Source organism: Aphanomyces astaci (assembly GCF_000520075.1).
Source record: "Aphanomyces astaci strain APO3 unplaced genomic scaffold supercont1.65, whole genome shotgun sequence".
NCBI classification, from domain to species: Eukaryota; Oomycota; class Saprolegniomycetes; order Saprolegniales; family Verrucalvaceae; genus Aphanomyces; species Aphanomyces astaci.
The window spans coordinates 283,869-295,633 of record NW_009798328.1 but is presented as its reverse complement, the minus strand read 5'-3'; the positions used below and the strand labels follow the sequence as shown (position 1 = coordinate 295,633).

General features: G+C 45.8%; 4 protein-coding genes across 5 annotated transcripts; all 4 read left to right on the top strand.

Annotated features, from left to right (window-relative positions):
- The first annotated feature begins 1,581 nt into the window (after window positions 1-1,581).
- On the top strand, window positions 1,582-3,501 carry H257_15035. 2 transcript variants are annotated; one of them, XM_009843007.1, is made up of 5 exons: window positions 1,582-2,045; window positions 2,135-2,348; window positions 2,405-2,587; window positions 2,905-3,057; window positions 3,137-3,501. In XM_009843007.1, the coding sequence occupies exons 1-5, from the start codon at window positions 1,642-1,644 to the stop codon at window positions 3,407-3,409; spliced, it is 1,227 nt and encodes a 408-aa protein (XP_009841309.1). In that variant the 5' UTR covers window positions 1,582-1,641; the 3' UTR covers window positions 3,410-3,501. The 2 variants fall into 2 exon arrangements, with proteins under 2 accessions (XP_009841309.1, XP_009841308.1); XM_009843006.1 differs by having other exon boundaries at window positions 2,405-3,057.
- A 609-nt stretch (window positions 3,502-4,110) lies between these two features.
- On the top strand, window positions 4,111-4,398 carry H257_15034 (hypothetical protein; the record flags this gene model as incomplete). The annotated part of the gene is made up of 1 exon (XM_009843005.1): window positions 4,111-4,398. The coding sequence occupies one exon, from the start codon at window positions 4,111-4,113 to the stop codon at window positions 4,396-4,398; it is 288 nt and encodes a 95-aa protein (XP_009841307.1).
- A 270-nt stretch (window positions 4,399-4,668) lies between these two features.
- Window positions 4,669-5,256, top strand: H257_15033 (hypothetical protein; the record flags this gene model as incomplete). Its single annotated transcript, XM_009843004.1, has 1 exon — window positions 4,669-5,256. One exon carries the CDS (start codon window positions 4,669-4,671, stop codon window positions 5,254-5,256), a length of 588 nt encoding a protein of 195 aa, XP_009841306.1.
- A 36-nt stretch (window positions 5,257-5,292) lies between these two features.
- Window positions 5,293-6,119, top strand: H257_15032 (hypothetical protein; the record flags this gene model as incomplete). The annotated part of the gene is made up of 3 exons (XM_009843003.1): window positions 5,293-5,621; window positions 5,672-5,889; window positions 5,962-6,119. 3 exons carry the CDS (start codon window positions 5,293-5,295, stop codon window positions 6,117-6,119), a joined length of 705 nt encoding a protein of 234 aa, XP_009841305.1.
- Window positions 6,120-11,765: the final 5,646 nt, after the last annotated feature.

Genomic DNA, 11,765 nt, shown 5'->3' with positions numbered 1-11,765 from the left:
CAAACGCTTCAGGTTAGCAACATATGCTGCAGGAACAGCTTTTGCTCATCCAATCAAAGGTACTTCCGATTAGCTAAAACTAAGTTGAATTAATCTAAAACTTCGTCACCCACTGGTTAAAAGAGGGTATTTATACCCAGATTAGCCAAAATATGTGAAAAGCACAATAATACTACGTACTACTAGTACGTGGTAGTTAGTACTTATTATAGTATAAATACGAAGTAATAATATAAAAGCCATACAAGTAAAGCCATTAAACCGTCCTATATGGTTAACTTTATTCTGTCATGAAGTGCTGCTGTAATCTAGATTTTGTACAGTAACGTATACCACAGCTTTGTGGTAGGTACACACTCTGGACGACAGCAATCGTTATCGTAGTCTTTCCGTGTTGCGCTACATAAACCGCTCCCATTTTACGCGCCAAGCTCTGGCACACGGCAACCATTTCCCAGCCATGCTTCCATAGCGAGCATGACACGCATGTACTATATGCTCCATTGCTCACCGTCCGTACGTACGTGGGTGCACCGAGGTCGATATGTACCCTAGCACTTCTCAACAATACTCGTGTGTGCACCGAGGTGGACCCCGATACATTGTACTTCGAAGTATGTATTGTGCATTCCACTCGTTTTTGCTATTCACATCGTAAACCTGGGTGTTTGTTACATCGACCCCAGTGTTTAGATAATCCGCAACCGTGATTTACCAATACTAGTACTGTACCCTAGGTACTGTAAACACCGAGGTCGTTTGTTTTGAAGTCCCACCTCGTCTCCATTTTGGAGGGGGGGTGTTTGTTCACCTTGGGTCGACAGATCTTGAGCTCAATAACTTTATCCCGTTGTTATTATCGACTGAACATTCTATCTGTCCTGTAAAACTGCTGGACGAGTACACTCGGTCCAGTCCACAGCAACGACAGCCTCGGGGTAGTATTTCCGTGCCGAAAGGGTTGATAACGTCGACTGGTTGTGGCCAGACAGATTGCGATGGGGTAATATTATACTTCTTTTAATAGTATAATCCAACGTTATTATAAAGTACTATTAGAATAGTACTTACAGTTAATAATAACGTTGGATTTCTTGTTAAAACCCCATGTCAAGTGGTCGACCGAATTATGTCGCAATATACGTATACCAGTACTACTATTAATAGTACTGTATAGTAATAACAATGATGATTTCAAATGGTACAGCAGTGTACAGTAGTATAGTAAGTATTTCTAGCACATGGTAGTACCGCAAACACTTAATATGGCAAATATTACATACTTTTATCCAATGAAAATCCATTATTCCTATGAAAATCGATATATTTGACCAATCAAACTTGGTTGACGTGCGGTGGGAGAAGACAGGGATCACATGTCGGACTACTTCGAATCACTTTACAAATTACAAGCTCATCCATTGATCGTTTATGGGACGGAAGACATGGTACCGTACATTTGTTATCGTATCGGATATGGGATACATGAACCATAAATTAGAGTTTGTAAGTCGCGTATGAGAAATACAACCAGGTATTTACCAGCAGGACGTGTCATCCCTCCATGTAGAGTCTGTGAACTTCGATTTGGGCCCAGAGATGGAAGGGCTCCTCGTCATTGCACCAACTTCCTCGTAGGACATGCTCAAGTGGCCGAAGAAGCACGCGTCGTCTGTGCTAGCGAACAACCAGGACGAGGACCTGCATGGCCAGCACGACAATGGAGCCCCACCGCACACACCACCCACCGCCACCAACAACGGCGGGAGAAGCAAACGCTCCAACAGCTTGTACAACATGTTCCACGGCAACAAAGACCCTGCCGTCGAGCCTGCGACCGACGCACCCACTCCAAACCGCCACAGCGACGTGCCATCCTCGAGCAACCAGGACGACAACAACCTCGCGACGCCGTCGCTCCTTCATCCTGCCCTTCAACCGAACGAGAAGAAACACCCCAACAAGTTCCTCGAAGGCACGAACAAGTGGCTCGAAACGACCAAGCGCCGCTTCTCCACCGCTACTACCACCACTGTCCTTCCTCGGTAAGGATGTCCCATGCACATAGCTTTGTCTATGACGAGGAGGACGACGACTTTCTGAATCGCTTCGTTGGTCCCACCTTGTTTTGCAGGAGCCGCGCGTCCACTGCAACAAACTCTCCGTTGAACGACCGCCATGTAGGCGAGTATGTGCACACGGCAGGCGGCGCGGGTGTCGTGGTGGAAGTCAAGTCGGACGGCAGCGCGGTCGTGCGCTTGGTCTCGACCGAGTACGTGAACTGCTCCATGGTGATCGTCGAAGTCGGCGGCGAAATCGAACCGTTGCCAGTGTTGCCGCAGGATACCGTACGTTGTTTGTCGATTTTCATATGTGGATACCGTATACTATATGTCATTTGTAGGTCATCACCGCCGACGGCGTCGGCACCGCTGTCGCATACAACCCCAAGACCAAGGAATACACGGTGGAGCTTCTGGACCATGTCACACAAATGTTTGCGATCCATCAAGTCCACGCCATGGACAACAAGGACAACGACCCGACGTTATCCCCGCCGCCGCCGTCGTCGGCTGATCCCGCTTCGGTATATCTCGATTCAGACAACTCGACCGAATCCCAATATGAAGAAAGAATATATATATATACCCAAAATATTTGACCTTTGGTGCGGATTCTTTGCCAAATCCTTCGATATATCGATTGTTTCTACTGACTTTTGGAAGTGTCACACTACTTACAGTCCCACACGAATTCAATGTTGCGTTGGTCGAACAGTGGATGATGATTTGATTGGCTACTTGATTCGTGTTGTGGGTTTTGATTGGTCGATATATCGATGTACTTGGTTGTTATTCTGGTCAAACACTCGAATTTCGTGAATAATTGACTTATATATTGTAGGCGACGTCGCTCCGTTCGAGTTTTCTCCAAAAAGTAGCCAAAGCGACCCCCAAATTTCCAACTTTATTGAAAACTCGATCCACTGGCAGCGTACCGAAGTACGTGGCAGGCCAAGCAGTGTTGACTCAATATGGCGACGGTGTCGTGGTCGAGGTACATACAGTAGTACGAGTTGCTCCACAACGTGATCAGATACAAGTCCATATATATATATATATATATATACACGTAGGTTCACCCAAACGGCGGCGGCGATGTGCTTGTGGTGCACTTGAGCTTTGGGGCGACGGCGTACCTCCAGGCAGATGCGATCAAGCAGAGCTTAAAGGCAACCGTGGGGGACCTGGTACAGACCCGGTTTGGCCAGGGAGTGGTCGCGGCGGTGGCGGAAGGGCATGTGTTCGTGGTGACTGTGGACAAAGAAGATATGTATGTGCACGCGACGGAACTGACCAAGATCAACCACTCCACTTCGCGCAAGTTTCTGCACTTGTTTAAAAAGTAGTAGGAGCACCGAAACAGTGTACATTGAATCGTCTTGAGTCTTATTGGCCAAAATGGTTCTGCGTAGAAACGTCGAACATTACAAAGCTAGCTGCTACTACCTCTGTCCAATTATAAGTGGTCGAATTTCGAAAAAGTCAGTTTTTTCCTTGACTAATGGGAGTTCGGGCATTATATGATACCCATTGGAACGGCAAAAGTGTTAGCTATCCGAATTCGATATTATTTACTAATAAAACACAACAAAAGTATACCAATTTCCAGAAAACCCATCAATACTAAAATACACCTTACCGAAGCATTTTTTTTAGAATGCATAGGAGTCACCCGTGTGTCCACATCCTGATTGTGCAAATGCGACCAGCCCTACCGTTTATCCGGATAATTCCTGGATAACTACACCTTTTCCCAATCAAGTTGCGCACTTTTTCCAATCAAGTTGAATCGGATATAAAATATAAATTTTCACGAGAGATGTGGAGTGCAAAAGTTCGGATCAACATGAATTTTGTTCCAATCAAAGTGAACCACAGAAGCGCGCGCGCCCAACATGTAAACTGTCAATGCACAATGATCATTTTCCAATCACCCAACTTGTCTTCGCATGAAAACACACAAAGGCCCCACCGCGAAGGAGAAGAAGCGTGTTCTCGACGCCTTCCTCCGCGGCGACAACTGGAACGCGTTGTCCAACACGATGACATGACGCTGCTGCGCCTTGGCCCCTACTCACCGATGCTGAACCCGATCGAAAGCTGCTTCAGCGTCTTGAAGGCTCGCATCAAGAGCTACCTCGCCCTCCAGACTTATGCTATGTTCGAGCGTGGTGAGTATGGGACGTTTCTCGAACGACGAATGGTCTTACTTGAGGATGCTCCTCGCGCGTCGCTGCCATGCATCACACAGCCGTTGGTGGTCCGCGAGGTAATCTTCTGTCAGCGCAACGTCGAAAAAGCCATTCTATTGAAGAGCATGGTGTATGGTCAGTAGGCAGTTCATATGGAATGGAAAAAGTTCATATTGGCTTGGAAATTTGTGTGTTTTTAACCACCCACCGTTTTAAAAATGACGTTTCAAACGTTTTTTTGCCAACTTGATTGGAAAAAGTGCGCAACTTGATTGGGAAAAGGTGTAGTATGCGAATATTCGGCTATTCTCCGGTTGTGGTTTGCCGCCAACTCATGGCGCGATTAGGCAATCAAACCGACCAGCCCCAACCACACTTCTTTCCCTCTTCGTTCTGGCCACTCATTTCGAAATATGCGCAAGGGTGAGCGCAAGAAGAACCTCACGGACTGTGAGTGCGATAACTTGGTGCAGCACCTGCTGACGAAGTGCGCCAGCAGCGGCAGGATCCTCAAGGGTGTTGCCGCAAGCGTTGGCATGTTGTTCGGTTGCTCTGTGACGACTGTTCGCCGTGTGTGGCGACGTGGTGCGGTTGACCTATCCGGGACCAAGACGATTTGCCGCAATGTCCACCAGCGCAAGAAGGACAACTGCGGACGCAAGCGCATTCACTTGGACCTGCCCGAACGTATCCAGGCCATACCACAGTCCCGTCGTTACTGCTTTCGTTCAATCGCCCACGTGCTTGGCATCCCGAAGTCTACGCTTCACTCCTACTACAAGCGTGGCGTGATTGCCAAGTACTCGAGCGTGCTGAAGCCATCCCTAACGGAGTCGAACAAGGTTTGTCGTCTCAATTGGGCCTTGCAGAACGTGAAGGACATCGATGGTGCCAAGTTCTTCGACCCAATGTTCGACACCGTCCACGTAGACGAGAAATGGTTCTTCATGTCTCGCGTTCAGAAGAAGGTATATGGCGCACCCGGCGAAAAGATCAAGTAGCGTTCCTGCAAGTCGAAACGCCACCTGCTGAAGGTCATGTTCTTATCGGCCGTTGCGAGGCCACGATGGGACGACAACAAGGAAGAGTGGTTCGACGGGAAGATTGGAACGTGGCACTTCACGGAGACTGTCCCAGCGCAGTGCCGAAGCAGCCGACGCGACGCAGGAACGCCAGTGATGAAGACAGTATCTGTGATACGGGAGACATACAAGAAGATGCTGATCGGACAAGTCATCCCAGCAATCCGATGCCAAGCACCGAGACCAAGACCATCAAGATTCAACAGGACAATGCCCGTCCGCATGTCCCCCCAGTCGATCCAGACGTTGTCGCTGCCTGCAAAGACCAAGGCTGGGACATGGAGGTTGTTTTTCAACCTCCAAACTCCCCTGACATGAATGTCTTGGATCTTAGTTTCTTCCGAGCCATCCAGACCTTGCAAGCGGAGAAGCATTCGAGCTGCCTGGAGGACATCGTTACTGCTACTGAAGCGGCTTGGGCCGACGTGAGTTCAACGACGCTCAACAAGAACTTTCTGACCCTTCAGAGATGTCTTCAAGAGGTTATTCTCAATCAGAGTGGGAATGACTATAAGATTCCGCATATGAAGAAGGATGTATTGCATGCTCGTGGTAGGTTGCCAGAAATGGTTTCCTGTGCGAGAAATGCTTGGAGTTTTGGTTGTGCATACTTGAGTGGGGTAGACTATTCTACTCACATGAATAAACTCGCCACGGAGATCCTCGAGAGCATGCAGATGGGTGCAATTTGCACTCAGATTGAGGCATTAAAGGTTGACATTGACGTGGATGTTCATGCCGACATTGCTGCTGCATTGGGCCTCATTCAATTGTTGGATTAGCTGAAGCTCGTAAATTCCGAATATGAAAAACGACCATTCTTTCTTGGAAATTTGATTTCACAAATTCGACCACTTATAATTGGACAGAGGTAGTAGTAGTTCATACTAAAAAATAAAGTACGTACTCCGGAGTAATAAATACTATCTTTTCAACTGTCGGCAGCTCAACTGTCGACGTAACACACTGATACAGACGGATAATTATCCGTGTGTACGGTTAATTATCCGGGTAATATGAATTTCAACTCCAATACAGTAGGAAAACTAACATTAAGCACGAAAGTGATAATGGAACGGTGGACTTTTCTCTTATGTAGTGACTGCTCAATGATGGAGCAGCAACATAGTAGGCTTCAATGTTCGTTGTTGCCCTGTGTAAGTACGACATAACACTGTGACGCTCTACCGGTACACAGAAGTAGAATTAAGCATCTGAGCGATACTTGCGAGATCTCCAGATATTTTGATAGATGGTGCTATGTGAGTCATTCATCCCACCCTGAGCATTGTATCGTCATGGCGATGGTTGATTGCGTTACCGCAGATAATGCCAGCTACAAGGTTGAGTTACCACCTCGAAGCACTGCAATACTGTACTCAGGGAGTTTACGAGACCACTTCGTACCTAGCTCCCTAGCATACTGGTGTAGTAGTGGAAGTGCCTGGTACTTAGTGTATTCGTCAAGAGGTTTTAGTTGCTTCCCAAACACATCAATCAATTAAGTGACTGCCTCGTCATAGTAAGTACTGTAAGTCTAACATTCGCGCGATTGCCGGTAATGTTTAGTAAAGCGCAAAGAGAAGTGACCAGCTTACGAGCATTGTGATGATTTCGTGGCTTGTGGTTGCCTATAATCAGAGAAGGTTTGTAGTGGTTTCAAGATGTCATAACTGTTGTTCGATATCCATTTTTGTTCAAGGGTTGTAGTTGTTTCAATTTTCCCTAACGGTCTATAATCTAACTGTTGCTTCATTGTTTTCCACTCTTGATTTTGACCTCGCCATCGAAAGTGCTGTATGGACTCTATTCGTAATTCGTCGGTTGTTCAATCTACCGCGGAGATCAATGAACAATACCATATATTGTCGCATGGTGTCGTAACCTCCGTTGTGTGTCCCAAGGTGTTGTACCCCCAGTTGTTTTCCATGGTGTCCCTTAGAGTTGTACGAAGTGGGTATTTGATTGTATGAGGAACTACCAGAACAGACAGCTAGTATGTGCTAATCGTGCAAGCTATAGAACTTCTGAGGGGAGCATAGTAGTTGAGGGGGAGCATAGTAGTTGAGGGGGAGCATAGTAGCTGAGGGGAAGCATGGTAGCTGAGGGGAAGCATGGTAGCTGGGGGGAAGCATGGTAGCTGAGGCGGAGCATAGAAGCGGAGTGTATGAATAGTGATTATGGATAGATATGTACTTACTACTTACTACCCTGGACGATCTCGTCACCAGCAAGTGGACGACTCCAGCTTATACATTTCAACGCCTACAGTACGTGAAGCGACTTGGTGACCCAAAGGCAACTTACAGTTAATCTGTGGCTACGGTACTTTTTACCTACATCTTACAGCTCTATACAGTCACATCTTACAGCTCTATACATGTACATCAATGGCTCCCAGCAGGAACAATTTTGTCCTGCTACAGTACCAGTACTTGTAGGTGGCTGCCAAGTTAAGTTAGAGAAATTATGATTGCTGCTTGATGTGTGGTGCGACCAGCAAAAGGAATGGACTGACTTCAAGAAAAATAAAAATTTACGCAGGGATTTGAACCAGCGACCTCTGCCACTCCAACTACAGCTTTTACCCAATGAGCTATTCGTGCCACGGCACTAGTGGCTGAACAATAAATCATTTCACGAGTTTAATGAGCTACGCTTTTACTACGTAGTACTGTACTAGTACTATTCTGTGCTGGAAATTTGGCCTATTAATGGTACTACGTAGTACTTCGAAGTGTACTACAGAGAACCGAGTAGGAACTGTACAATGCAGTTCTACCGTTACTAACGTTAATACGATAATTCCGTCATCAACTGCAGAATCATCAGCAATCGCCGTTGATCTGTACGTATATGAATGACTTCCACCTCGCGATAAAGATGCCCTAGCAGGAATAACTACAGTAATAGTGCATGTATGTTTACTCAGGCAAACGTCACTTAAAGGTTGGTGCGTTAGGATTATTTAACCAGGTTTACTTACAGTAGTGTAGACGTCTAGGGATCACCCTAATGTCATAGTGGTCGGGGTTCGATGCCCCAAACAACGATTCTTTTTCCTGAAATGTACAGTACCTTCACACTATAAAACAATATCGTGTTTTACAGTACTCCAGATTCACCTACCTACAGTAGTACCTGCAACTACGTCGATAATTTTGACCACGACATAGTGAACACCCACATGCAACTACGTCGGAGATTACGTCGCTTTGACAAACTTTCTAGTGTGAATCTGCTGAGGCCACTTACAATGCCATCTGTTCAACCCATATGCTGGGTAGTTGAAGTACACGGTCGGATTTTCCGGTAATCCTTCCCGTTTTTCCGCTTTATGGTCTGTTTTTCACGGTTAGCCCACTACCGGTATCTATCCGCTTGCTCAGCAGCCAATTGGAAATGTTTTTGTGCCATGATATTTCCTATGCTGCATATCGCATGATGAAAGATCAAGTTCCTGATCAAAGACTTGATGGCTGACTTGAAGTATGATAACGATAACAAATGTTTTGAGTGGAATGTAGGAGTTGTTGCTGATTCGTCTAATATTGTCATGACGATTTGCGTTGATCAGAATTATATACTGTACCTCGATCTCGCACTTATTTGTGCTAGGAAACGCTTGTAATTGCCTCCTAAGACATCGCGATTGTGAAGTACGATCGGTTTGTGAACTCGTCGTGTTGTCTGATCCCCCCAAGACTCCAATGATGCAACGATTGAAAGCTTCGATGAAGTGCGTTGACGTCTCAGTTCTTACACTAGAGTATCTATAAGTCCAAGTGGTTCATAGAACGCGTACTTGTGCAAAATGGATAGAATCACGGAATTCCTCTCAAATCAATTCATTTTGAGTAGAGGCAGGACGCATGTGGAAGCAAATGTGTTTTGACTAAAATTCTTGGAACTAGTTCCAAGAATTTCAACAATCAAATAGTTGGGCGGTATTTTTTACATGCTGCAAATACCAATTTACACACTTAGGAAATCATAAAAACATTTCCAATTGGTTGGTGAGCAAGTGGATAGTGTTCCAAAGGTTTAGTACTATTTGACGATGTGACATGGTAAAATTGTAAATATTGCTGTTATACAGTACTACACCATTTTTCAATTGACTTGGACATTTTCTCGATGGATTCGGACAGATCACTATTGGATTTGGTACCCATGTTCGGTGTGCCCATTGGATTTGGCACGGCCCCCTCGTGTGCCCATTCGATATGCCCATGCGCCTTATAGAATTGGTTTGTACCCAACCAAACAACCTTTAGATCCTTCAAAAGTGTCGTGCTTGCATTCAATTAGGAAAACTCAAAACTGAATTCAATAAATCATCCAAAGGATGAAAATAAAACATTTGCAAGGGTTCATAATGAACCGTCTTGTACCGGTACGTGAACACCACGTTTGTCGAGTTCACGATGCAAAGTCGATGTGGACACCTCGATGCCGAAATCAAGCGCCAATCGATCTTTGATCTCTTGGAGCGTGATTTGGACGTCATGCTCCACCCAACTTTGCAGCATGTCGACGTTTTCCTCCGTCAGGAGTCGTGATATTTGTTTCCCCCTACATGACAATGTTAGATAGAGTAGACACGACTTTCATACCTCGTTGTTTCGACGTCAACGAGTCCAGATGCAGCCAATTCCGTGCGCTACTGATGTTGACGCCTTTCGCTTGAGCGACGCGCTTCCAGTCCATCGCGTTGTTGAACGCATCAACTATGCGCTTCTTGGCCGACAACGGAATGCGTTTGTACGTTCGTTTGGTGGTGTTTGGGGTGCTGTGTTCTCCATGGTTCACTGTCACGCGGGAGATTTGAAAGTGACGAAAAGCGCGCGAGAATTATAGAACCCCCCGTCCGATGTTCTAGAAAAAGCAATTGCCAACTGTAAAGAGTGCACGACACTTTTGAAGGATCTAAAGGTTGTTTGGTTGGGTACAAACCAATTCTATAAGGCGCATGGGCATATCGAATGGGCACACGAGGGGGCCGTGCCAAATCCAATGGGCACACCGAACATGGGTACCAAATCCAATAGTGATCTGTCCGAATCCATCGAGAAAATGTCCAAGTCAATTGAAAAATGGTGTAGTAAAGCAGCCAGCCAACTATATAGTGTTCCAAAGGTTTAGTACTATTTGACGATGTGACATGGTAAAATTGTAAATATTGCTGTTATACAGTACTACACCATTTTTCAATTGACTTGGACATTTTCTCGATGGATTCGGTTGATATACCATTGGATTGAATGACGTGCCCATTCGAATGAATGAGTGCCCAATGGATTTGGTACCCACGTTCGGTGTGCCCATTGGATTTGGCACGACCGCCTCGTGTGCCCATTCGATATGCCCATGCGCCTTATAGAATTGGTTTGTACCCAACCAAACAACCTTTAGATCCTTCAAAAGTGTCGTGCACTCTTTACAGTTGGCAATTGCTTTTTCTAGAACATCGGACGGGGGGTTCTATAATTCTCGCGCGCTTTTCGTCACTTTCAAATCTCCCGCGTGACAGTGAACCATGGAGAACACAGCACCCCAAACACCACCAAACGAACGTACAAACGCATTCCGTTGTCGGCCAAGAAGCGCATAGTTGATGCGTTCAACAACGCGATGGACTGGAAGCGCGTCGCTCAAGCGAAAGGCGTCAACATCAGTAGCGCACGGAATTGGCTGCATCTGGACTCGTTGACGTCGAAACAACGAGGTATGAAAGTCGTGTCTACTCTATCTAACATTGTCATGTAGGGGGAAACAAATATCACGACTCCTGACGGAGGAAAACGTCGACATGCTGCAAAGTTGGGTGGAGCATGACGTCCAAATCACGCTCCAAGAGATCAAAGATCGATTGGCGCTTGATTTCGGCATCGAGGTGTCCACATCGACTTTGCATCGTGAACTCGACAAACGTGGTGTTCACGTACCGGTACAAGACGGTTCATTATGAACCCTTGCAAATGTTTTATTTTCATCCTTTGGATGATTTATTGAATTCAGTTTTGAGTTTTCCTAATTGAATGCAAGCACGACACTTTTGAAGGATCTAAAGGTTGTTTGGTTGGGTACAAACCAATTCTATAAGGCGCATGGGCATATCGAATGGGCACACGAGGGGGCCGTGCCAAATCCAATGGGCACACCGAACATGGGTACCAAATCCAATAGTGATCTGTCCGAATCCATCGAGAAAATGTCCAAGTCAATTGAAAAATGGTGTAGTACTGTATAACAGCAATATTTACAATTTTACCATGTCACATCGTCAAATAGTACTAAACCTTTGGAACACTATCCACTTGCTCACCAACCAATTGGAAATGTTTTTATGATTTCCTAAGTGTGTAAATTGGTATTTGCAGCATGTAAAAAATACCGCCCAACTATTTGATTGTTGAAATTCTTGG